The following is a 27,904-nucleotide window of genomic DNA, read 5'->3' as shown; positions in this document are numbered from 1 at the left end:
GTACTCGTGTTTATTTTGGAAAAAAATAATAAAAAGATTTGAAAAGAAAAAGAAGATAAATGCCTCTTATTCGCTGCAATGTTTGTTTTCTTTAGAAATACTTTGTGTAGAAGATTTTACTAGTTATTACAACTGAGGCTAATTTGCAATCTACCTTCACAAAACATACAGGAGGGCAAAACTGATTATTCTTACTTTTATGAGATGTGAATATAAGCGCAGTGTGCAGAACGTGCTCTAATCTCCCACCGAATATCCAAAGTACAAGTACACAATAAATTTATTGAAGAAGTACGTATATGTCACCCTGAGGTACATTTTCTTGTGGGCATTTGCAGTAGAACAAAGCAATGCAACAGAATCAGTGGACAAACTACACACAAAGATCAGCAAGCAACCAATGTGAAAAATAAGACAATGTGCAAATACAAAATAATAAATAAATAAATACTGAGTCCGTGAAAATGAGTCCATGGATTGTGGAATCAGTTCTGAGTTGAGGTGAGTGAAGTTATTCACGCTGATTTAGGACTCTGATGGCTGTAGGGTAATAACTGTCCGTCAGCCCGGTGGTGTGGGGCTAGAGGCTCCTGTACCTCCTTCCCGATGGCAGTAGCATAGCCTGGTTGGTGGGTGTCCTTGATGATGAGATTGCTTTCTGGAGGCAGAGTTCCTTGTAGAAATCCTCCGTGCATTTAATCACTGGATGAGTTTCTTTTTATATATATATATAGGGAGCTCAAGAGAAAAATAATCAGAATTTGTATCAGTAGAGTGCGAAATGGTATCAAGTTTTGACTTTTGATTTCGGCTTATTATTTAAGCAGTGTTAAGCAACATTCATTACTGTCATGATCTGGTCCGTGAAGTCCGCATTTCGGTTCACGGTCCGGTCCATCGATCCTTGTTCCGGGTTTTCCTGTTTTCTCCCTTGTTCTGTTGGGTGCCTTAATTGAGGCACCTGATTCTCATTTCAGTCTGGCACATAAATACCTCTGCAAACCAGGGATTGTTTGCTGGACTGTTCCCTTCCCTTCTCCTTTCTTCTGAAGCCTTCACCTGAAGCCTTGCCTGCAACCTTCGCTTGAAGCCTTCGCCTGAAGCATCGCCTGCAACCTCGCCTGCATCCTCGCCTGTAATGCCGTCAAGTTCAACCTCTGGAGCAAGACCGGGGCCTTGATGTGTCAAGATAAGGAACAGTTTGTTGTTGTTTGGAATTGTCTCTTTGTGTCCTTGCCTTCGCTAGGTAGGTCTGGCCATTTGCCACTACCTTGAGTTGAGAACTGTCTCTGTGTCCTCACCTTCACGAGGTAGGTCTGGCCATTTGCTGCTGCCTGTGCTGGAGTTCCCTTGTCCTGTCCAGGAGTCTCACGTCCTGTCCTGTAGCCACGTCTTGTCCTAGCCTAAACTGATTCTAAGCCAAGACCCAGGTTCCTAGTCCCAACCAAGAACCAGGTTCTGGGTCCTTGTCCAGGTTCTAGTTCCAGAGTCCCGTGTCCCTAGTCCAGGTTCCTTGTTCCTAGTTCCTTGTCCGGGTTCCGTGTTTCTTGTCCATGTCCTAGACCAGACCCTGCATCCTAGTCTCGTCCAGGGCCTGTGTCAATGTCCATCATTCTTTCTTCCCCAGTTTCCTTGCTTTCTTGACACACTGAGTCCTGTTCCTAGTACTTCAGTGTCTGTGTCTTGCACTTGGGTCCACCATCAACGCCCCCCCCCCCCGTATGACAATTACGTGCAATGGCCATTTTATTAGGTACAGGAGGTACCTACTAAAGTGTCCGCTGAGTGTATGTGAGTGCCTCATGGAGCAGGCTCAATGGGCTGAATGGCCTAATTATGCTCCTATGTCTTTTGGTCTCTTATCTGTTGCTGTAGCCCATACTCTTCAAAATTTCAACGCGTTGTACTTTCAGAGATGTTGTGACGCATGGCTATTCGAGTTACTGTTGCCTTCCTGTTAGCTTGAATCAGTCTGGCCATTTTCCTCTGAGCTCTCACATTAACAAGGCATTTTCACCCACAGAACTGTTGCTCATTGGATTTTTTTGTTTGTTTACACACCATTCTCTATAAACTCTAAACACTGTTGTGTGTGAAAAACTCAGGAGATCAGCAGTTTCTGAAATACGTACTCAAACCACCCCGTCTGGCACCAACAATCATTCCACAGTCGAAGTCACTTAGATCACGTTTCTTCCCCATTCTGATGCTTGGTCTGAACAACAAATGAACCTCTTGATGATATCTGCATGCTTTTATGCAGTGACTTGCTGTCACGTGATTGGCTGGTTAGATATTTGCATTAACGAGCAGGTGTACAGGTCTACCTAATGAAGTGGCCACTGGGTGCATATTCACAAATTTACCAAAAGATGACTATATTTACTGCTCAATGAATCTCATTGAAACCGGCAAACTCCTTTTACGTACTACAAAAAAAACAAAATGCACATCTTGGAGGTAGAAAAATGCTGGATGCTGGATCTGTGGATCAAATCAGGCAACAACTGTGGGTGATACAGACGAGGAGGTTCCCCAGGATGTTGTCTGGATTAGAGGGTGTGTTTTATGAGGAAAAGTTGAACAAGCTAGAGCTTTTCTCTTTGGAGTGGAGGATGAGAGGTGATTTGATAGAGTTGTATAGGATGATAGAGGCATAGATCGAGTGGACAAGACAGAAACTTTTTTGGGGAAAGTATGGGGGATGTCAGAGGTAAATTTGTTTACACAGAGAGTCGTGGGTGCGGGGAACACACTGTCAGGGGTAGAAGCAGATATATTAGTAGACTTTTAAGAGTCTCTTAGATGGGCACATGGATATATGGGAGGGAAGAGTTAGATTGATCTTAAAGCAGGTTAAGACATCGGCACATCTCAGTGGACTGAAGGGACTGTACTGTGTTGTATTATTCTACGTTCAAAGAGTTGCTTTTGAGGTCTGAACTTTTCATGGGATAAAGAGATTTTTCACTACCAAAGCAGACAGTGGGAAAGGCTGTCTAATTCTGAGGAAGAAATCTGACTGGGTGAAATAGGCTTTGAAAGGATTATGTCAAAATCTCGTGAATACTCAAGAAGAGCCACTTGGGGTGATGATGGTGAAATCACTGAGCCGATGCATTGGGAGTGCAGAGTTGCCCTGGATAAGCTGCAGAGAGTTAGAATACCTGACAAACTATCCTATCACTCAACCCCTGCCAAATCTGGTTCAGATCCAGATTCATTTATTTGTCACCTGTACGTTGAAACATACACTGAAATGTGTCATTTGAATTAGCAACCAACACACCCAAGGACGTGCTGGGGGCAGCCCACAAGTGTCACCAAACTTTCCAGCGCCAACATGACGTGTCCACAGTGTTCAGTAGAACAACATAAGTAGCAACAACATCAACAACAAAACATCAAATGCAAAACAATTGTTGACACTCACACACCCAGAAAGGCCAACAAACCCAAGACATGGCTCCAACCATCAGTCCTTGGCCCTGGATTCTGAGACTTGGAGTGACACCTGGCCTCCAACCTCCCATTCTTCGTCCAGACTTGCAGACTCTGAGACACCAGGCCTCTGAACACACTAACCCAGGGACTTGGACCCTTGTGCCTCTACCTATGGACTCGCCAAGTCTGGTTTTTGACCTTCAGGCTTTGACCTCCAGACTCACCAATCCCTGGACTTCAAACTCCAGACTTCACTGACCTCTGGGTGTCGACCCCAGGAGCCGCTGATCATGGGATTTGACTTTGACCTCTGACATCTGAGGAAGAACCTGTGGCCTCCCACGGTGGCCTGACCTGCTGCCTCAGAACCTACTAAAGGAAATCAACCTCAGTGCTGAGATTCCCTAGAGGAAGATTAGGGCAGAAATTATGCAAAACTGTAGGGGGTCATGGTCGAGTGGTCAGCGACTTGGGCCGGCTCCCCCACCGGAATTAGTCTGGTGAGGAGGGTGTGAGGACACCAAGCAGGACTAAAAAAAACAAGACAAAGGGCGGATGAACTCCTTGTGAGCCAACGACCATCTTCCGTGGAAGAGATTAAAGCCTCACCACGTATCTACGAATCGAATGCTATGCACTTAGTTAAAAGAGACATGATGAATTTGGGCATTGCACCGTGTGCCTGGACCTACCCAAGGCCTCCGCCTAAGGAAAGGCCAAGCTTGAAGAAGCGGCCACGGCTGGAGGCCTTGGGCTCGAGTTCAGAGGGGGGCGGCAGCAGGCGGTGCCAAGGCGGCCAGTGAGAACAAACTGGAGGAGAGGTTGTACTCGGTGCTGTCACAAGATCGAAGAAGATGGAGGTGCATAGCCACCAACCCCAGATTTGGGATGGCACCCACTGACTGACTGACTGTAGAAGATTGAGATGTCTTTCCCGAATAGGCCACATTACATTTTGTAACTTCAAAACATTAAACTAATTTAAATGAAGACACAGGAGTCCAAAATGCAGGTCTAACTTTGAGTTTACTTTAAGCGAGGCGCCCACGTAGCACGTAGAAACTTGCTGACATATGCAATTAACAAATAACTCATAACTCATATAACATAATGAATTATTTAAATGAACAAGAATGCTGAATCAACATATGTATATTTACAAGGTGACTCAAATATTATTGAAATATTAAATACACAACACTCCTCCTTGCTTAGTTATAACTCCAACTCAATATAGGATGCATTTCAACTATATACACACTTTTCTATATAATACAACTACTATACAGACAGCAATTGTATAGACATCCACAGTATACAAAAATTTTAAATTGTCCCATTCAGGCCTACAGATTTAATCACTGTGGAGGATTTCTTACACTTGTGGGATACCATTTTTCCTGACGGGGGGTCACTCTGCTCAGCAGGTGAGACGTGTGGCTGTGAAACATTCTCAGGTTCTGAGGCCTCCCCTGTGGTGGTTGTAGGAGTTGACTCTGAGACTGCAGGAAGTGGTTCTGACAGCTCTGGACACCTTTCTTCTCCTTCCTTAGGGTTTGTGCATCTTGATCTTGGGAAGGTGCATTTAGTTCACTTGAGAATTCTCTTAATGATCCTCTATTGCTTCCTTTACGATCTGATCTCTCTCTCTCTCTCTCTCCTCTTGGTTTCCTCATCCACAACATCACCTGATGAATCCTCTGTTTTCAGATCTCCATTAACTCCTTTCTTATTGACCTTCCATACACCCAGCTGGCCTGTGGTCTTTGTATCTACTTTTACGAGCAGCTTTTTGTCTCCCACTTGAAGCTCATGCAATCACCTTAATGCACACAGAGTAGATTCTGGTTCTTCATACTCACAAAAGCCAAATGGTTACAACCTTCCTGAAATTCCTTGAACTCTCTTTCAGCTTAAAACTAAGTCACATTTTGCAATAACTGCCTGAATAACACATCAGAAGCTCACTCAGATATGTTGCCTACAAAAACTGTTGCAGTCAGACCAGTGCTTTCGTCAGTTTCACAATTCCTCTGAGCAGCATAGTCCTTCCTCAGTCCACGCTTTCCAGTCTGAGGCACAGAGCTCGGCACTAACACCTGTCTGGCCTCTGTTGGACAACAGTTCATGGTGTACAGCATGGAAGCAGTTGAGGCATCATCCAGTACCTTTCTTAGTTCACTTTCTGGCCACACACACAAAATGCCGGAGGAACTCAGCAGGCCAGGCAGCATCTATGGAAAAGAGCAAACTGTCACTGTTTCGGGCCAAGACCCTTCTTCAGGACTGATGAAGGGTCTCAGCCCGAAACGTCAACTGTTTCCCCTCTCCATAGATGCTGCCTGGCCTGCTGGGTTCCTCCAGCATTTTGTGTGTGTTGCTTGGATTTCCAGCATCTGCAGATTTTCTCCTGTTTGTTAATTCACTTTCAGTTGGCTTCATTGCAGATGATAAAACCTATTGAATATTGAAAGGCCTCGACAGAGTGGACGTGGAGTGGATATTTCCTATAGTCGGGGAGTCTAGGACCAGAGGGCAAAGGCTCAGAATAGAGGGGCAGCTGTTTGGAACAGAGATGGGGTAAAAATTTCTTTAGCCAGAGGGTGGTGAGTCTGTGGAATTCATTGCCACAGACGGCTGTGCAGGCCAGGTCATTGGGTATATTTAACGCAGAGGTTGACAGGTTCTTGATTAATTGGGGTGTCAAAGGTTACAGGGAGAAGGCAGGAGAATGGAGTTGAGAGGGAAGATAAACCACCCGTGATGGAATGTCGGAGCAGATTCAATGGGCTGAATGAACTAATTCTGCTCCTATGTGTTATGGTAATAGATAGATGGTGGGGAGCTAACAAGAATGGTTGATCAGATTAACTGCCTGAGGGGAAAGAAACTTTTAAAATGATGTGTATGTTTCTTCCTCTAGGCAATTAATCTAGATTTAAAGTGCTGTAAAATTCTCTATCAGGCAAGTGAGCTTTTAGTTTAAAACATATGCAGGGCCCTTAGCATTGTCAAGGATCTCTCCCATCCATCCCACAATCTCTTTGACCCCTTACCAGCAGGTAGGAAGTACCACAGCATTAGGACAAGGACTGTTAGGATGGGAAACAGCTTCATTTCCCAGGGTCTAAGACCACTGAACTCTCTGACACTACCTAGTTCTCATCATATATAAAGTGCCAGTAGCGTTATACTGTTTACTTTTTAACTGGAGTCATAAATGCACCTTATGCTAAATGTCAATCTGCTGGAACCTATTTTATTATTTGTTATTTATTAGCGGTACTATTACTTTAGCTGCTGTGTGTGAGTTATGTGTACTCACACCCTCAGACAAAGGAGCTGGTGTTGTGTGATGGACTGACCTCTGCCTTGCTGACACCTCCTCTTACTTACCCTTGGAGAAGATCCCACTCTAGACCATCAGCAAACTGTCTCCGACACCAGCACTGACTTCATCCACTCTGAAGAACTCCCATCCACCGCCACCAAACTCATAGTTCCCTTCCCCTGCACTGTTAATTTCTACCTCCAACCCAAGATCCCCAAACCAGACTGTCCGGATAAGCCTGTTGTCTCCGCCTGCTCCTGCCCCACCAAACTCATGTTGTCATACCTCGATTCCATTCTGTCCCCCTCGGTTGAGTCCCTTCCCACCTACATCCACGCCACGTCTCATGCTCACGATCTCCTCAGTAACTGGCCCTGTACACTTCTATTCCCCATCAGGAAGGCCTCAAAGCTCTCCGCTTCTTTCTTGACAAAGGACCCAAACAATTTCCCTCCACCAACATCCTCCTCCCTCTGGCAGAACTGGTCCTCACTCTCAACAATTTTTTTCTCTTCAGCTCCTCCCACTTTCTCCAAACTCAGGCAGCAGCCATGGGCACCCACGTGGGCCCAGCTATGCCTGCATCTTTCTTGGCTGCGTAGAACAGTCCATGTTCCAAGCCTCCCCAAGTAATGCTCCCCAACTCTTCCTCCTCCACGTGGATGACTGCATTGGTGCTGCTTCATTCACTCATGCTGAGCTCATCAACTTTGCCTCTAACTTCCACCCTGCCCTTAAATTCACTTGGTCCATCTCTGATACCTGCCTCCCCTTTCTCAAACTAACTGTCTCCATCTCTGTCAACCAGTATCTTTTATAATCCAACCAGATTCCATGGTTATCTTGAATATACTTCTTCCCACCCTATCTCCTGTAAAAATGCAATTCCCTTTTCTCAGTTCCTTTGCCTCTGCCACATCTGTTCCCAGGATGTGGCTTTCCTTTCCAGGACATCAGAGATGTCCTCCTTCTTCAAACAGTAGGGGTTCCTTCCCTCCACTATTGATGCTGACCTCAGCCGCATCTCCTCCATTTCCCAAACATCCGCGCTGGCCCCATCTTCCCACCACCTTAACAGTGATAGAGCTCCTTTTGTCCTTACCTACCACCCCACCAGTTTCCACATCCAGTGCATCATCCTCCGCAGCTTCCGCCATCTCCAAAGGGATCCTACTGCTAAACATTTCCTTGCCTCTCACCTCACTCCTCCCCCACTTTCTGCAGGGGTTGCTGCCTCCACGATTCGCTTGTCCATTCATCCCTTCCCACTAATCTCCCTCCTGGTACAAATGGCCCAAGTGCTACACCTGCCTATACACCTCCCCCTTCACCTCCTTTATTCAGGGCCCCAGACTGTCCTTCCAGATAAGGCAACTCTTCACCTGAGAATCTGCTTGTAGCGTATGGACCTATTTCTTTCAGCGCAGTGACTCCCCGTAGCACTAATCATTGACCGATAACTTACCCATGTGCAATGATTTGTGGTTCTCTCCATAAAGTGAATATGTACGTTAGCTTCTCCTCTGAGTGTGTGCCTTTATTTAGTTGATATGTATTTGTACAGACACAACAAATTGGTGACGAGTACGAGCAAATATCACCAACTGCACCGACAGTCACGAAATGACAGAATTCAGAGGAAGACAGACAGAGAGAGAGAGAGAGAGATAGAGGAAAGAGTGAACCGGTACAGAGAAAGCGGTCACAGATGCTAGAAACGGGCACATGAGTACCAGTGCACAGTGAGAGATGCACAACTAGCAAAGCTAAAGTACAAATAGCATGACAATGGCCTTAGTCTGGAAAGTTGATGAATTCAATAGTGATAATGAGGACTGGGAATCGTATATCAAGAGGGTTGAACTGTATTGTAATGATAATGATGTGAATGAGGTAAAGAAAGTCTCCACATTTCTTAGCTTAATGGGTGCTAGAACGTACAGTCTCTTACGCAACCTAGTAGCTTTTGAATAGCCAGCAAGCAAGACAGTCAACAAAGCTGTTGCAATTTTGCAAAATCACTTCAGCCCATTAGTAATAGCTGAGAGATTCAGATTTCACAAAAGGAACCAATCAAAGGATGAAAGCATTTCTGAATACATTGCAGAACTGTGCAAATTTTCCCAATACTGTGACTTTAGAGATGGACTTTCTGATGCATTAAGGTACAGACTTGTATGTGGCATGCATAGTTAAAGCACTCAGAAGAGGCTACTGTCAGAAAGAGGCCTAACCTTAGACTGCACATTGACCATTACAATATCATTAGAGACTGCAGCAAAGAATACAGAAGAACTAAAGAATAAGAGTTCATAATGTGAAATGCACAAAATGTCTCTAAATGGTGCAAAAAGCCAAAATTTTTATCAATATGGCAAATCCCCCCATGATGCAAATGATTGTTGATTCAAAGAAAAAGTTGCAGGAAGTGTCACATACAAGACCACATAGAGAGAGTGTGCAAGTCTGACAAACAAAACAAATGCTTGAAGTGACTGAATGTGAAACTGAATCAGACAACAGAGTCTGACAAAGGTGAGCTGTTATGCCTGGAAATGTATAGCATTACTGAAGCAGATTGCAAAATTGTATGGATTACAGCAGATGTGTCTGGTGTAAAACAGAAAATGGAGCTGGATATAGGGTCAGCTTCATCTATAATTTCAGAGGCTGACTTCAACAGACTGCTTTCTAAGCTACTATTAGAAAAGACCTTAGTGATGCTGAAGACCTATACAGGCAAAAAAGTGTCTCCCAAAGGCAAACTGAAAGGAGGACAACACAGCAGTTAGAGCTTTATGTGTTGAAAATTGAAGAGGCAGCACTTTTCAGACATGAATGGTTGAGAAAAATCCAACTGGACTGGCACACAAAGTTCTCAATGTGTCACCAACAGGCAGCTGCAGCCCAAATAGTAGTACTAACTGTCACAACTGCTGAAGGCCAAGGAGAAGGTGTTTGACAAGGGTATTGGTAAACTCAAAGGCATGAAGACCCGAATTGAACTGGATGAAGCAGCAACACCAAGATTCTATAAAGTATCTCACGCACTATGTCCTAAAATGGATGCTGAACTTCGGAGCTTGGAGGCATCTGGAATTCTCTCCAGGGTTGAGTGGAGTATTTGGGACACACCCATTGTCCCAGTGATCAAGAAAGGGAAGGCCGGAGCTGTTCGCATACGTAGGGATTTCAAAGCGAGCATCAACCCGGTGCTGTGCACTATGCAGTACTGTATCCCCTGCCATGAATAGAAGACATTTTTGCATCTTTGGCAGGTGGGGAGAGATATCCAAAGATTGACTTATCACAAATCTATCTGCAAGTGGAGATTGAGGAGTTAAGCAAGAAGTTCCTCACAATCAACACTTACAAGGGACTGTCCCAGTATAATTGTCTCATCTTTGGCATTGCATCAGCTCCAGCAATTTGGCAAAGAGCAATGGACCAACGGCTCCAAGACATCCTACAAAGACAGTGTTACCTTGATGACATCATCGAGACTGGCAAGAATGATGAAGAGCACCTCAGAACCTTGGTACAAGAGAAAATCGGAGCAGTGCTACAGGTCATACTTGGGCCTTGTAAACTACTACCACCAGTTTCTCCCAAACATGGTTACAAGCTGCACCCATTGAACGCAATTTGGCAGACAGGAGTAAAGTGGGAATGGTCAGAAAGATGTGAAAGAGCATTCAAGAAAATAAAGAGACTAATAACATCAGATGAACTGCTCGCTCATTATGACCCATCTCTGCCCATCAGACTGGCATGCGATGTGTCCACTTATGGCATTGGTGTCGTTTTGTCACGTATCGTGAAAGGGAATCTGAACACCCAGTTGCGTTTGCTTCAAGATCACCGATGAGCACAGAATACAATGACGCACAGATCGACTGAGAGGCCCTTAGTCTAGTATGGGGAGTAAAGAAGTTCCACCACTACCTCTACAGACAAAAGTTTACACTAGTGACAGACCACCAGCCCCTTGTGCCCACTTTCAATCCCAGGGAGGGAATTCCAGTGATGTCTGCTACCTGGTTGAAACGTTGCGCAGTTTTCCGAGGAGCCCACTCTTATGACATAGAGTTCAAGGGCACCAAACAACACAGCAATGCCAATAGCTTGTCACGTCTTCCACTGTTGGCAACTGAAGAAGAAAAATCTTCAGACTGTGACCCAGCTGAAGTGTTCCACACTGCTTTGGTGGACCAGTTGCCAGTAACAAATTCAGAAATACAAAGGGAAACAAAGAATGACCCAACATTGTCAAAAGTCTATGACATCACCATGCAAGGGTGGCCAGCTCATGATGATCCTATGTTTCCAGAGTTCTCAGTGAGATGAGACCAATTGTCCATATGTCAAAAAATGCTGATCTGTGGACCTCGTGCTTTGATTCCTTCTAACCCGCACCAGAGTGTTAGAGAATCTGTATGAAGGACACCTGGGTACAGTCAAGATAAAGAGACTTGCTGGGAGCTACATATGGTGCCCAGTAATAGATAGACAGATTGAGGACTTGGCCAAAAACTATTCAGGGTGCTATTAAGTTTGAAATGCACCCCCACAGGCACTGTTACACCTGTGCGAGTGGCCATCTTCACCAGGACAAAGAGTGCATGTCGACTTTGCTGGATTTCTTGTTTCTGATTGCTGCGGATGCTCACTTGGAGTCGCCAGAAGTCATACCAGTGAAGTCAACCACCTCATCAAGGGCTGTCTCTTCCCTCAGGACTACCAGAAATGGCTTACCCGAACAAATCATGAGCGACAATGGACCACAATACATGTCAGAAGGGTTCAGACTATTCATGAAGAAAAATGGCATCAGACATTTCAAGTCAGCTCCTGACCACCCAGCAATGAATGGTTTAGCTGAAAGGTTTATCCAAACCTTCAAGAAGTCCATTAAAGTAACGAACAAGGAGGACATTTCTCTGCAGTGTAAGGTGGACAACTTCCTTTTAGAGTGTTGGATCTCTGTTCATGCGATGACAAATCAAACACCTGCAATGCTGTTCATGAACAGGAATCTGAGATCTCACACAGACCTTCTGAAACCAGATCTACAGAGGGAAGTGCAGAATAAACAGTTCAGCTAGTTGCCAAGTAAATCAGCAAGGATCTTCAAGGTTGAACATGAAGTCCTAGCGAGTGATTACTGAGAAGACAAGTGGTCACGCGGTAGAATAGCTACAAGAGCTGGACTACTGATGTACACAGTGATGTTGGAGATCAGATATGGAGATGTCATGTGGACCAGATACTGGAGGCTCAGCAGAAAAACACACCTGAGTCAACTGCATCCAACAAGATGGACACATTACAGTCACTGGACTTACCTCTCAGTGATGACCATGTCACTGACAGCAACGTGACATCTGCAACAGAGAAAGTTGTCTTTGACAAGACACCTGCCAAACCTGATGCCACTCCACAGGTCCAGAGGCACCATCCTGAGAGAAACCGAGTACCATGTAAAAGATTGAATCTTTAGAACTATGAAGTGAGTTATGGACTGTTATTGTGAAAGCATGTTTATGTGGAATATGGGGTTGTGAAAGGGAATTTGAATGTTTTGTACATATATAGTTTTATGTTGCATTAATCTAAAGGGGGAGGAAGTATAATGTATGGATCTATTTCTTTTAGAGCAATGACTCCCCTTAGCGCTAAGTATTGACTGATAACTTACCCACGTGCATTGATTTGCTGCTCTTTCTGCAGCTTTTCAGGATGTATATTATATACATTTCTCTGACATTATATTGAACTTATTGAAGTGAATATACCTCTTAACTTCTCCTCTGAGCACGTGCTTTTATTTATTTGATACGTAGTTGTACAGACACAGCAATGCTGGTGTCGTCTATTGTGTGCAGTGCTCCCGGCGCAGCCTCCTCTACACTGGTGAGACCTGTCATAGATTGAGGGACTGCTTCACTGAGCACCGCCACCCCTTCTGCCAAAACTGGAACTTCCTCGTGGCCAAACGTCTTAATTCCGATTCCCATTCCCATTCCGACATGTTGGTCCCTGGCCTCCTCTTGCGCCACAATGAGGGGCCACCGGCCACCCTCAGGGTGGAAGAGCAATACATTACGTTCCATCAGAGTAGCCTCCAACCTGATGGCGTAAATATTGATCCATTCTTCCAGTAAAAAAATTCCCTCCCCCTCTCCTCTTCCTCTATCCTCCACTCTGGCCTCTTACCTCTTCTCATCTGCCTCTACAGACATCCTACCCTGCAAAAACTCATTTCAGGGAGGTAGCACCCCCGCAACCCTATATCCTCTTCCCCCCCCCCAAGGGTGTATGTAATACTTTGTTTAGTGGTTCGACCTCCAAGGGTGTATGTAATACTTTGTTTAGTGGTTTTGTCTAATCTGTAAACCAAGTTGGGTATATGTAGAAAATGTGACATTAAAATATGTACTAATATTATATTATCATGTTTATTCTATTACAGCTTTAAGCAAGTCTACAGGGAGTTTGGCCTCATCACGTAGGACATCAATAGAGTAGCTCCTTAGCAGTTAGCCAGCTCGTTTAAATAATGTTAGCTGTGCTAATGAACGAATGACACCCGTTAAACTCACTTCAACATGTCTTTTACATTTTAACCCACCATGGGCAATGGAAAAGTCACTGTTGCAAACAGTGCAGCGAGCAACACTGTCACTATTTTTGAGGTCGACTGTAAAGCCTGCCTACAGAGAAAACTGATAGGTGTACTTAGCATGAAGAGAGACCAATCCGGAAGCTCGCTCTCGCTCTCACTCTCCCTCTCGCTTTCCCTCTCAAAAAATTGATTTGTGGGATATTGTATATAATTTCCGGGTATCAGGGAGCCTCTATCAATATATGGGAGACTGCCTCTAACCTCCTCCAGTGCCCCTCCTCCTTCGTTTTCCCCTATGGTCCACTCTCCTCTCCTATCAGATTCCTTCTCCAGGCCTTTACCTTTCCAACCCAGCTGGCTTCATCTATCACCTTCCAGCTAGCCTCTTTTCCCTCCCCCTCCCCCTCCCCTCCCCCTTTTTATTCTGGTGTCTTCCCCCTTCCTTTTCCCGTCCTGATGAAGGGTCTCGGGCCCAAAATTTTGACTGTTTATTCATTTCCACAGATATTGCCTGATCTGTTGAGTTCCTCCAGTATCTTATATGTACTGTCTTGTGCATCTTGGTCTGGAGGAACATTGTTTTGTTTGGAGGTATACATATGTACAGTTGAAAGACAATAAACTTGAACTTCATTCCATTGTGTTTCTTTGTTTTGTGGCTGCCTGCAAGAAGATGAATGTCAAGGTTGTATAGGATGCCCATGTTTTGATAATAAATGCACTTTGAACTTTAATATGCTTGAATTCTCGTCTTTTGCATTTTGATGTAGGGTGGACATTTGAATGTTACTCTACTGGAGGAGAGCGGAATTTAGATTAAAGGGTATTATCAAACAAAGGGAGCGCATCTCAAACGTGCTATTGTACCCTTCGATTTGGGAATTATCCTGAGAGAAAAATTGCTCCCCCCTCCATCCCCTCACTTTGGGGAGAGGCTCTGCAGACCGCCCGGAAGCTTTGTACACGGGCCGTTTCGGCGTGACCTCAGGTTCCGCGGCGGAAACATTTACAAGTTACAGAGGAAGGGAGGGAAGAAGCCGGACTCCCGGAGTCGGCAGTGGCTGAGGAGATGGCGGGCAATTTCTGGCAGAGCTCGCATTAGTGAGTGTTTGATGCAAGGGCCCGACATGGGGAGGGCTCATAGATCCCGCCAGCGTCGGCCTGGACGTGGAGGGTGTTCACTCGTCCTCAGACCCAGTCCGTACCCCTCACCTCTCCCCTCCTGCACCCCAATCGGTCCCCCTCACTTACCCCTTTCCGTCCCCCTCCCGCAACCGATCCCGTCCCCCTCACACACCTTCCTGCATCCGAGCCCGCCCCCCTCCCGCAACCCAACTAGTCCCCCTCACATACCTTCCCGTCCCCTTCACCTCGCTCGTCCCGCAACCCAACCAGTCCCCCTCAGCTCTCTCCTCCCGCACCCCAATCGGTCCCCCTCACCTCGCCCCTCCTGCACCCCAACATGTCCCCATCACACCCCAATCGGACCCCCTCACCCCTCTCTTCCTGTATCCCGGTCCGTCCCTCTCCACGTTCTTTACATTCGCCGTACAGTAACTCGGCCTCCCCCTCAACCCAACCCGGATCTCTACCCCCTCCACTCCTCCTCTCCCACTTCCTCCCAAACCTGGCTCCCATCCACCCCTCCCCCTCTCACCAATCCCATACTCCTGCCCCCCATTTTCCAGAACCCCAAATTGTCCTTGTCCCTTCCCCTTCTCCCACTCCCAGCCAGCTGTGGGGGGTTCAGTGGCTGATCCTCATAACCAGCCAGTATCTCAATTTGGTCCCAACCATACCCACACCGCCTGGAAATGAGGAAGGTGTTCACTGGGTGATCTGGACAGGAGGAGGGGGTTTCACTGGGTGACCTGGATTCGAGGAAGGGGTTTCACTGGGTGACCTGGATACGAGGAAGGGGTTTCAGTGGGTGACCTGGACACGAGGAAGGGGTTTCAGTGGGTGACCTGGACATGAGGAGGGGGTTTCAGTGGGTGATCTGGACAGGAGGAGAGGGTTTCAGTGGGTGATCTGGACATGAGGGGGTTTCAGTGGGTGATCTGGACATGAGGGGGTTTCAGTGGGTGATCTGGACAGGAGGAGGGGGTTTCAGTGGGTGATCTGGACATGAGGGGTTTTCAATGGGTGATTTGGATACGAGGAGGAGTTTCAGTGGGTGATCTGGACAGGAGGAGGGGTTTCAGTGGGTGATCTGGACAGGAGGAGAGGTTTCAGTGGGTGATCTGGACAGGAGGAGGGGGTTTCAGTGGGTGATCTGGACAGGAGGAGGGGGTTTCAGTGGGTGATCTGGACAGGAGGAGGGGGTTTCACTGGGTGATCTGGACATGAGGGGGTTTCACTGGGTGATCTGGACATGAGTGGGTTTCAGTGGGTGATCTGGACATGAGGTGGGTGCTCAGTGTGTGATTTGGGCATGAGGAGGGGTTCACTGTTCTCTATAGTTGGTCCTACCCTCGTCTAGCATGGACACTGCCCGATTAACTGGGCACTTCCCTCTCAATCCCATTCTCTCTGGGGCTGGACACAATGAGACAGTTTACTGGGTTCTGTCCTTGTACTGATTCAAAGAACCTTCACACTTTGGACATCGTGACATCATGAAGGATCCCACACACTCTGCTCATGGAGGAGGCTGCATAGCATCCACACCAGACTCAAAAGCAGTTACTTCCCCAAGCAGTAAGGTTGATCAACACCTCCACCCACTAACCCACCCCTCCACACCCCCACCACCACTACTTCATCATTTCCTGTCAGTCACCTTCTGTACAGACACTCCTGTGCCTTGTGTCACTTTTTACAATCAGTCTATGTATGGAAGCTATAATATGTATTTATTGTGGTTGTGCTGCATCAGATCCAGAATAACAAATATTTCATCCTCCTTTACACTTGTGTACTGGAAATGACATTAAACAATCTTGATTTAATACAGTCCTGAATCTGCGTGGCTACCTGTTGAGTGATTTAGATAGTTGTCAGATTCAGTACCACACTTAATCATTCTGGGCAACTTCTTTACTCAACCCTGTTACTGGTATTGTCTGCCCAACATTGACTGACTGACAATCTCCTGTCTTGGAAACTTCATGGCTTTTAGTGTTAGACATTTTTTTTGTGATCCTAAACTGTGTATTTGACCGAATTCACTTTTCTTTTCTTTCTTTTTGAATGAGCTTGGTTTAAGTAAAGGAAGGGAAGATAGGGGCACAGGACTTTTTTTAAAGTTTGGGCTGTGGTAGAATATTCAGAATCTTCAAGGCTTGTAAGTGAATATTTTTATAAAGAAGGATGTACCAAAAGCTTAGTTCATCTTTGAAAATTACTATCTTACCTGAGGGGACTTCTTACAGAAAAATTTGTGGTTTTGGGATAGTAATGAGATTAAGGAGGTGTTGGATTCTGATGTATTTGATTGAAGGTTCTTTCAGAAGTCAGGAAAGAGGTACAAAATTTGTTGCTTCACGACCATTTTATTGAGAGTTGAAGGAACAAAAGAAAGTTGAATAGACAGTGATAGAGGTCTACTGAGCAAAGAGAGACAGGAGCAAAGACCCTAAGAAGATGCGCTGCTTTCTGTTTGGCTATTTTATATCCCTAGACCAGGAAAAATTCCATTCAAATATATAGATAAGAGTTAACCAATGAGAAAATCATTATTCAAACAATGCAGAACAGAGAAGCTTACAGAGCTGTCCAGAATTATACTTTGTATAACCCCTAGAGACACATTAAACTTGTGGGTACATATAGCCACAAGGAAATATAGTAAGCAGTTAATAAGTATACAAAATATAAGCAGATAATTGGGTAACTGCAAAAAGAAATCAACGAAACAGTCTAATTTAAAAATTAAAGAGTTGGATTCAGCAAGGGCACAAGAGGAATTTGTAGCACTTTGGTCTAAGACCTGCCATCAAAGAACAAAAATAACTGCCAAGACCATTTTGAAGTATCTACTGAATTGTGACATTTGTATATTTGCTGTTCTTTTAATTTTTCAATGCAATAATATAAATGATGTATTTAGATCTAGAAAGTAGCTTACAGTTACACTTCAGACATATGTTTTTAAACTTTAAATATATTTTAAATTGTAACACACACAAAAAGCTGGGGGAACTCAGCAGGTCATGCAGCATCTTTGGAAATGTTCGACATTTTGGGCCAAGACTGAGAAAGGAGGGGAAAGTCACCAGAATGAAAAGGTGGTGGGAGGGGAAGGAGGCTAGCTGGAAGGGAATAGGAGGTCATCTACTGTGTATGTCACAACTGTTAGCAGAGTTGTATTTGTACAGAAACAGAAAATTGAAGTGTGGTCATTGTTTAAATCGAACATGTATGGGTAACCAGTGGTTATGGAAATATGGGTGTTAGTGTCTTAAGAGATGCAGGCAATCATTAAAGGGCTGGCTGTGAAATTGATAGGGTTCTACATTGCCCTGAGAGAAATAAGAATTGCATTTTTACAGGATCTTTTGTGGTGTTGTGAATATAATTAAGGAGGCATGGATGGTTGAAAAGGATTACAAGTGATAGTGATGCAAGGGGAATAGGAAGCTGCTGAATCGTTTATCAGTAGGGTGGTATAATAAAAGAAAATGTTGCATTTAAAGTAACCTTGCTTAGAATGCTGCAGATTGCATTCCTGTCAATGGAAAGTTCTTAATGTATAAAATGTGGCATTGCTATACCGCATCTAAACAATATAACTACCTGATAATAAGATTTGGATGTAGTTCATTGCCAGGACACTGGGGATAACTGTCCTTATTGTTCTACTCAAGTACCACAGGATTTTTTGTGTCATTTGAGAAAGCTGGTAGTTTAATTTCCCATGCATTGTATCTATTGTTTGGTATAAGAGTGGAGCTTCTGACTTGGGCAAGGGTGATTCCAAATGAGCCATGGCCCTATAGTTTTGGAGAAGTGCCTTCAAGTTTAATTGTCATTCACCCATACACATGAATACAGCCAGATGAAACAGCATTCTTCGGGGGCCAAGCTGCAAAACACGGTAGCAGTAGTCGCACACAGCAGAAGGCACATATAGCACATATGATATCAGCAAAACATACAGTCACACTAAAAAAAAATAATGTAACCCAAATCCCCGAGAGTCATGGGCTGTAGATTGATGTGCGTGGAATGATGTCCTGGTGGTTGATCTTAAACAGTGTACACAATGCCCAAGGTTTAATGTTGTGAGTTAAATGCTCTCATCAGTTGAACTGAGAGTCATACAGCATGGAAACTGATCTCAGGTACATGGAGTCTGTACCAATCATCAAGGACTCATCTGTAGTTTTCCCATTTGTTCTCTCCACATTCCTATCTACCTCCAGCTTCCACTGCACACATGCTCACTGGGGGCAATTACAGTGGGCAATGTACCCATCAACCCATATTGGAGGAAATCACGTTGGGCCAAACTTATAACCGACTCTAACATCAATCTAGCCATTCCCTTCCACATAGCCCTCCATTTTTCTATCATCCATGTGCCTTTCTAAAAGTGCCTCTACCACCACCCCTGCAAGGGTGTTCCACAACTCACCACTCTCCTCTACTTTCCTCCAATTATCTTAAAATTACATCCCATTGTATTAGTCATTTCTGTCCTGGGAAAAGGTCCACTCGATCCATGCCATTTCCATTAAAAGAACATAGAACACTTCAGCATACCACAGGCCCTTTGCCCCACGATGTTGTGCCAGACTTTAACCTACTTGAAGATCAGTTTAACCCCTCTATTGTACTTATTTTGTGTAAATCCCTGCAAATGTTTGTTTTAAGGCAATAATAGTAATAAATGCAGGAAGTGTTGGAAACTTGCAGCAGGTCAGGCAGCATCTTGGAAAGAGAAACAGTTAATATTTTGAGTTGAAGACCTTTCTTCAGAATTCCTTGTAGCCATTGGTTTTGAAGAAATGTTACAGCTGTTTCTCAATACACAGTTGCGATCTTACCTGCTGAATGTTTCCATCACCAGATATTTTAGATTCAGATTTTTGACCTTTGAGTATTTAGCTGATGTAATAATCTATCTAATCCCTCTAATAATTGTACTTTACATTTAATTTCTGAGCTGTGCAATACGATTTCACCCGTTGTCTATTTGAAACTACAAGTTTGCTTGTTCTGTACCAGCCTACAGTGGATTCTTGACAAGCAAGATGTGATGAAAGAACGACAGAAAGACTTGAAATTTCTGGCAGAAGAAGAATATTGGAAACTACAAATATTTTTTGCAAATGGTAATATTATTTACTTGTATTTTTTGCAACTGTCACAACAACATATATATATGGGTTTCTTGGGAAAACTGAAAGATTTAACTTGTATTATTTTTATTGCTGTCATCTTGCAGGACACTTAAACACTGAGGACAAGAGCAGCAGTAGGACATTCAGTCCCACGATCTGCTTTGTCATTCAGTAAGGTCTTGGCCTAATTAGCCTATAGGTTTCTGCTTTCTGTCTCCCTATCGTGAACAGTGGTATTATATTTACAATTTTGCAACTCTCTTGGGCCTCTCTAGGATCCAGAGAAGTTCAGTAAATTACCACCAACACAGTCATTATCTCTGTGGCCACTTTGAGGAACTAGTATGTAGGCCAGCTTGCTAGTTCCATGGCAAGTTCCCTGAATCTTAGCCCTTATTAACTGAGTGTATGCCATGCTGGTAAAAATGCTACTCCAGTTATGGGAAGAGAGTTTTAAGCTATACCCACAGTGGAATTATAGTGTATAACATTTCACCTTGAAACTATTGTGATTAACAAACTACAAACTCATTTTCAAGGACTCTACAACTCGTGTTCTCAGTATTTATTTTTCCTCGTACAATTTGTCTTTTGCACATTTCGTTTGTCAGTCTATGTATAGTTTTTCATAAATTCTATTGTATTTCCTTATTTTTGTTATTGTCTGCAAGAAAATGAATATTAAGGTGGTATATGGTGACATATATTGCCAATAAAAAGTATTCACTCCCCTTGGATGTTTTCATGTCTTATTGTTTTACAACATTGAATCACAGTGGATTTAATTTGGTTTTTTGACACGGATCAACAGAAAAAGACTTGTGTCAAAGCAAAAACATCACTACAAAGTCATCTAAATTAATTACAAAAATAAAACACAAAATAATTGATTGCATAATTATTCACCCCCTTCAAGTCAGTATTTAGTAGATGCACCTTTGGCAGCAATTAAAGCCTTGAGTCTGTGTGGATAGGTCTCTATCAGCTTTGCACATCAGAACACTGAAATTTTTTCCTATTATTCTTTACAAAGCTGCTCAAGCTCTGTCAGACGGGGTCGTGAGTGAACAGCCCTTTTCGTCCAGCCACAAATTCTCAATTGGATTGAGGTCTGGACTCTGACTTGGCCACTTCAGGACATTAACTTTGCTGTTTTTAAGCCATTCCTGTGTAGCTTTGGCTTTATGCTTGTGGTCATTGTCTTGCTGGAAAACAAACCTCCCAAGTCACAGTTCTCTTGCAGACTGCATCAGGTTTTCCTCCAGGATTTCCTTGCATTTTGCTGCATTCATTTTACCCTCTACTTTCACAAGCCTTCCAGGGCCTACTGCGGTGAAGCATCCCCACAGCATGATGCAACCACCACCAGGTTTCACCGTAGGGATGGTATGGTTTTGATGATGTTTGGTGTTTGGCTTATGCCAAACATAACATTTAGTCTGATGACCAAAAAGCTCAATTTTGGTTTCATTAGATCTTAGAACCTCCTTCCAGCTGACTTCAGAGTCTCCCACATGCCTTCTGGCAAACTCTGGCAGAGATTTCATGTGAGTTTTTTTCAACAGTGGCTTTCCCTTTGCCACTCTCACATAAAGCTGCAACTGGTGAAGCACCCAGGCAACAGCTGTTTGTTCAGTATCTCCCACCTCAGCTACTAAAGCTTGCAACTCCTCCAGAGGCGTCATAGGTCTCTTGGTGGCCTCCCTCACTAGTCCACTTTTTGCACAGTCACTCAGTTTTTGAGGACAACCTGCTCTAGGCAGATTTACAGCTGTGTCATATCTTTCCATTTCCTGATGATTGACTTAACTGTACTCCAAGGGATATTCAGGACTTGGAAATTTTCTCGTATCCATCTCCTGACGTGTGCGTTTCAATAACCTTTTTGTGGAGTTGTATGGAGTGTTCTTCTGTCTGCGGGGTGTAGTTTTTGCCAGGATACTGACTCACCAGTGGTTAGACCTTCCAGATACAGGTGTATTTTTACCACAATCAATTGAAACACCTTGACTGCACACGGTGATCTCCATTTAAGTAATTATGTGACTTCTAAAACCAGTTGGCTGTACTGGTGATGATTTGGTGTGTCATATTAAAGGGGGTTGAATAATTATGCAATCAATTATTTTGTGTTTTATATATGTAATTAATCTAGATCACTATGTAGAGATATCTTTTCACTTCGATCAGTATAAAAAAAGCCAAATTAAATCCATTGTGATTCAGTGTTGTAAAATAATAAAACATGAAAACTTCCAAGGGGGGTGAGCATTGTACATACTTCGATAATACATTTACTTTGAACTTGGATTTTAAATGTAAAATTTGGATTAAGATATATGGATGAACCCAAACTCGGTTTAATAAATTTAAATAAATTTCTAAAGGGCAGGGGAAACTTGTGAATAAACATTTCTGGTTTTCTTACCAATAGTAATTCAAGCCCTGGGGGAGCACCTCAAATTGAGGCAGCAGGTGATTGCAACTGCAACAGTCTACTTCAAGAGGTTCTATGCCAGGTAACATTACATTTCCATTCAGTTTTATTCTAAACTGTTCATTAGTATAAAGTACCAATCATAATACAGCAGGCTATTTACACGTACTAAGATTTGCGAATGCTTTCTTGCTGTTCCATTAATACATACAACACTGAATGCATAAGCGGTATTAGTGCTGATGTACACTCAGTGGCCACTTTATTAGGTACAGGAGTGAAACCCGCTGTGGTAGCCCACCTACTTCACGATTTGACATGCTGTACGTTCAGGGTGCTTCTCTACATTGCCACTGTTATAACTCATTGTTAGTTGAGTTATTGTCATCTCCCTGTCAGCTTGAACAGGTCTGGCCATTCTCCTCTGACCTCTCGCATTAACAAAGTGTTTACACACACAGAACTGCTGCTTACAGGAGGTTTTTTTGGTATTTTGCACCATTCTCCATGAACTCTTGACACTGTGTGAAAATCCTAGAAGATCAGCAGTGTCTGAGATACTCATACCACCCCATCTGGCACCAGCAATCATTCCACAGTGAAGATCACTTAGATCACATTTCTTTCCCATCATGATGCTTGGTCTGAAGTACAACTGAACCTCTTGACCGTGTCAATATGCATTAAGTTGCTGCCACATGATTGGCTGATTAGATATTTGTATTAACATGCGGGTGTACAGGTGTACCTGATAAAGTGGTACTGAGTGTAATTGACAAGTAAAACCACCACCTAAAGGAAACTTATTTCTCCGTTAACTTTCTTAAAATTGATACTCAGCATCTACGTGTACAGTATATAAACATAGACTTATTTTCATATAAACTGTCAGTTATGCACATGAATAAAATTATGGCCTTGCTTGGGACTTTGTGTCAAGTGGCTGGCTAGTTTTATGTTGTATATTCCCTGATCTCCCAATTAGAGATTTATGAATAATTGTGATATTCTTCTGTTGCATTCTGTAAAATGTTTTTCTATTTTACCTATGGGGATAATATTTTATTAATTTTAAATTACCTATTTAAATTATGCTACTAGCATGAGATAGTTTTCTATTAATTTTAAATCATGTCTTTGTGACTATCTCGATTTCTGGTGTAATTGTTCCTGAATTAATTTGGACATAATGGCACCTGCTGTGAATTCAGAGTATTTCCAAAACTTCAACCAAAGAAATAATTGTTTTTTTTTGTAGTCCCGACACTGTTATTATGTGCAGTCCCAATCGTGCAGACAAATTAAAGCAAATGATCAGAAAATCTGTTTTGGTAATCTTTCACTGAACATACCTCAGGGAAATTTCTTTATTTTTCTTTTACTAGTGCTAGAGAGATGAGAGAAAACAGTCAAATTTCAATGACTCAATTAAAAGTATTCTGTTTTCAACATTTGTTGTCTTCATTCATTTATTCATTTAAACAAAATCTTTCTTCTATTATGAGCAAAATTTTATTGAAATCTTTTTATCATGTTAGGTACTCACTGAAGAGTATAGATCCAGTACTGATGGCTCCAACTTGTGTATTTTTAGCATCGAAAGTAGAGGTATATCAATAATTTTTATTACTGTTTAATATGAACCAGTTTTGATTTATTGCTGTACACACAACAGGAGTATCATGGAGGGATATTTAGGAGGGAAGGGTTAGATTGTTCTTAGAGTAGATTAAGAGGTCAGTATAGCATCATGGAGTGAAGGGCTTGTACTCTGCTGTAATGTTCTATGTTCTAATTACTAGAGGTTGATGGATTTATTTAATATATTAAGACATTGTGCATATATAGAGTTTTAGAGGGGACATTTAGTAATGCAAGATTGACCGTTAAGTACTACATGTGGAGACATTCAGTTGATACTTCAGTTTTGTTGTATAACTGAACCAACTTCGACACTATATCTGAACTTAATGCACGATTATGGTGATTTTGAGAGGTTTATTCCTTGTAACATGTGACCTAAAACAAAATGTAAAAAGATCCATAGATGTCCATATAAATATATCCAAAGATCCGTATAAATACCCATCGATGAAAATAGATGAGAAGTGTAATTTAAACCAAAACATTCAGTTCAGTTTATACCATGCCTTATATTGGATGAAACTTGACATAATTAATTCTTTTGTTTTTAGGAATTTGGTGTGGTCTCAAACACACGTTTGATTTCAGCTTCCACTTCTGTGTGTAAGTACAAAGTCTTTTTATTTGTTGTTTCTTGAAACTTTCCAGCTAAATATTCCATTATTGTTATACACTTAACAGAAGATTGGCAGAAGGCAAAAGTCAAGCAATCCCCTCATTATGGGATGTTGTCTTTCTAGAAAACTGCCTGCATCACCATGTTTTCCATAATACAAACCCACATAATCTGCACATGTCAAAAACACTAGATGGGGAAAATGTTCATTGTTTTTACTATTTTTCTTCACATAAATTCAGAGAGAGTAAATTATATTCAGTACCTCAAATTTTTGGGTAGTGATTTCTGTTACCTGAATGGCTATAATATGGGGTTCACTTGTATGTGAAGTGTTAATTCTTTTTATTGCATGAAGGAAGACAATGTCATCACTTTTTAACGGTAAACAAGGATAGGCCATGGAGGCAGCTGCTTAAGTTGAATAAATCTGCTAGTTTGTGCTTTCAGTGCATATTAGTTACTGTATGTCGAATTAGGGTGTACGTTATCCCTGTAAGTGTAAGTGTTACACCTGTCCCTAAACCTCCTCTCTTGCCACTATTCAGGGCCCCGAACAGTCCTTCCAGGTGAGGCAACACTTCAGTTGTGAGTCTGTTGGGGTCATCTATCGCATCCGGTGCTCCCAGTGCAGCCTCCTCTGCATCGGTGAAACCTGACGCAGGTTGGGGGACCGCTTCATCGAGCACCTCCACTCCGTCCGCGATAAAATACAGGATCTCCCGGTTGCCACCCACTTCAACTCTGCTTCACATTCCCATTTGGATGTGTCCATACATGGCCTCCTCTACCGCCATGATGAGGCTAAACTCAGGTTGGAGGAGCAACACCTCATATACCGTCTAGGTAGTCTCCAACCCCTTGGTATGAACATAGAATTCTCCAACTTCCGGTAATTCCCTCCCCTTCCCTTCCCCTATCCCTATTTCACACTGCCCCCTCCCCCAGCTGCCTATCACCTCCCTCATGGTTCCGCCTCCTTCTACTACCCATTGTGTTTTCCCCTATTCTTTCTTCACCTTTCCTGCCTATCCCCTCCCCCACCCCTTTATCTTTCCCCTTACTGGTTTTTCACCTGGAACCTACCAGCCTTCTTCCCACCTTCCCTCTTCAGTCCTGACGAATGGTTCTGGCCCGAAACATTGACTGATCTTTTCCACGGATGCTGCCCGATCTGCTGAATTCCTCCAGCGTGTTGTGAGTGTTGCTTTGACCCCAGCATCTGCAGAGTATTTTGTGTTTAGGGTGTACAATTGTTATTTTTTAAATTATTTTCCCTGCTTGACTTTCGTATGCCTGCTTATAATTTTTATACAATCACTTCTGTTTTATCTAATCTAATCTTGGAATAGTCCCCTCTGGCCCTTTCAGCCAAGCTGCCCAGCAACCTAATCACGGGACAATTACAATGAGCAATTAGCCCACCTGATATGTCTTTGGAGTGTGGGAGGAGACTGGAGCACCCATGCATTTCACAAGGAGGACGCCGGACTGAGCTCCAAACTCTGACTTGGCAAGCTGCTGAGATGTAATAGCGTAGCGCTAACTACTATGCTACCATGTCACCCTTTACATACAGTACTTGTGTAATTGTTCATAAAATTTTCCAGTAATTTTTATATCTTACCAGATCCAACAGTTACAACTTAAAACTGGGCTTCTGGCCTCTTACCTCTTCTCTCATCTGCCTATCCCCTCCCCCTAGTGCTGCTCCTCCTTCCCTTTCTCACATGGTTCTCTCTCTCTCTCTCTCTCTCTCTCTCTCTCTCTCTCTCTCTCACACACTCTCACTCTCTCTCACTCTCTTTCACACTCTTTCTCTCTCACTCACTCTCTCCCTCTCCCTCTCTCATTCTCTCATTCCGCGCCTTGTAAAAAGACATCATCACGGACACACACAGACATGCATCCACACGCACGCAGGCACACGCCGAAACAAAACATCCACTGTTTATTCATTTCCATAAATACAGCTTCACCTGCTGATTTCCTGAAGTATTTTGTGTGTATTAAAAACTGTTTGTTCATATTAGGAAGCTGCAACACACAAATGTTTGGGACCATTATTTTATCATCTGTATTTTGTATTTGCTGTTTGATTGCCCCAGTGCAAGAGTTCTTGTTAATTTTCGTAGAAATTTTGTTTGGTTCTCTGCAGAAAACACGAGAGATTCTGCAGATGCTGGAAATCCAAAGCAACACACACAATGCTGGCAGAGCTCAGTAGGTCAGGCAGCATCTATGGAAAGGAATAAACATTTGATACTTTGGATTGAGATCCTTCATCAGGACTGGAAAAGGAGGAGGAAGATGACAGAATAAAAAGGTTGGCGGGGGTGAAGTGAGGAGCTGGGAGGTGATAGGTGGAAAAGGTAAGGAAGTGGAGAGAAGGAATCTGATAGGAGAGTGGATAATGTGAAGAAAGGGAAGGAGGAGGGACACCAGGAGAAGGTAATAGGCAGGTGAGGAGAAGAGTTAAGAGGTCCAAGCGGGGAACTGAAGAAAAGAGGGAGGGGAAAAATTACTGGAAGGTGGAGATATCGATGTTCAAGCTACCCAGGAGGAATGAGGTCATGCTCCTCCATTTTGAGAGTAGCCTTGTTGTGGCAGAAGAGGAAGTCATGGACAAATGTGTTGGAATGGGATTGGGGATAGGAATTGAAACAGTTAGCCACCGGGAAATGCCACTGTTTGCAGATGGATCTTTTACTCAGTGCTTTTGCAGGTTTCTGAGTTAGCTGTGCACTGACTAGCAGACAAAAATTTGTGTATTCTTGGCAGCTGTTGAGGCTAGTCAATTTGAAGACATGCATAAATGATCGATATGTAAATGATTAGTAGCATGTGGCTGCTTTATAGTGGAATTTGTTAATATAAATGTAAATGTATTCCATAAATTCAAAGGTAGCATTTTGTTGACCATGTGTTGCTTTTGTTTTGCAATACATAAGTGTTTGAATTTAAAGTTTGCTAGCTTTCTGACGCAGTCAACTAACTTAACACTGTAGTTTACAACTGGAAATATTGTCTATAGAGCATAGAACAATACAGCACAGCAAAGCACAGGAATGGGCTTTCAGCCCGTGATGTTGTGCTGGACTAATTAAAGAACTAACTAAAATAGTCCCTTCTGCCTACACAAGGTCCATATCCCTTCATTCTCTGCATATACATGTGCAGTCTCTCGAACACCTGTATTGAATTTGTCTCCACTACCACCCATGGCAGCACATTTCAGGCACCCGACACTCTCTGTAACAAAAAAAAACTTGTCTTTCCCATCTCATTTGAACCTTAAATGCATGCCCTCCAGTATTAGCTATTTTGACTCTGGGGCTGGGGAAAAGATACCAACCACTTACAAACAAGAGAAAATCTGCAGATGCTGGATATCCAAGGAGTACACACAAGATGCTGGAAGTCCTACCGACAAGTCTCGGCCTGAAACATTGACTGTACTTTTTTCCATAGATGCTGCCTGGCCTGCTGAGTTCGTCCAGCATCTTGTGTGTGCTACCAG

The 27,904-nt window shown here is 43.3% G+C and overlaps 1 protein-coding gene across 1 annotated transcript in view; it reads left to right on the top strand.

Annotated features, from left to right (window-relative positions):
- The first annotated feature begins 14,424 nt into the window (after window positions 1–14,424).
- The window catches only part of ccnc (cyclin C), a 33,708-nt gene continuing 20,228 nt past the window's right edge, over window positions 14,425–27,904 (top strand). Inside the window, exons 1-5 of the mRNA XM_072245740.1 lie at window positions 14,425–14,501; window positions 19,572–19,678; window positions 22,122–22,206; window positions 23,663–23,732; window positions 24,320–24,371. Coding sequence (XP_072101841.1) covers window positions 14,470–14,501; window positions 19,572–19,678; window positions 22,122–22,206; window positions 23,663–23,732; window positions 24,320–24,371 — 346 coding nt within the window. The 5' untranslated portion in view covers window positions 14,425–14,469. The remainder of the gene's footprint in view (window positions 14,502–19,571; window positions 19,679–22,121; window positions 22,207–23,662; window positions 23,733–24,319; window positions 24,372–27,904) is intronic.

This window comes from Mobula birostris, chromosome 2 (genome assembly GCF_030028105.1).
Source record: "Mobula birostris isolate sMobBir1 chromosome 2, sMobBir1.hap1, whole genome shotgun sequence".
In the NCBI taxonomy this organism is placed as follows: Eukaryota; Metazoa; Chordata; class Chondrichthyes; order Myliobatiformes; family Myliobatidae; genus Mobula; species Mobula birostris.
This window is presented reverse-complemented; position numbering and strand designations above follow the sequence as displayed.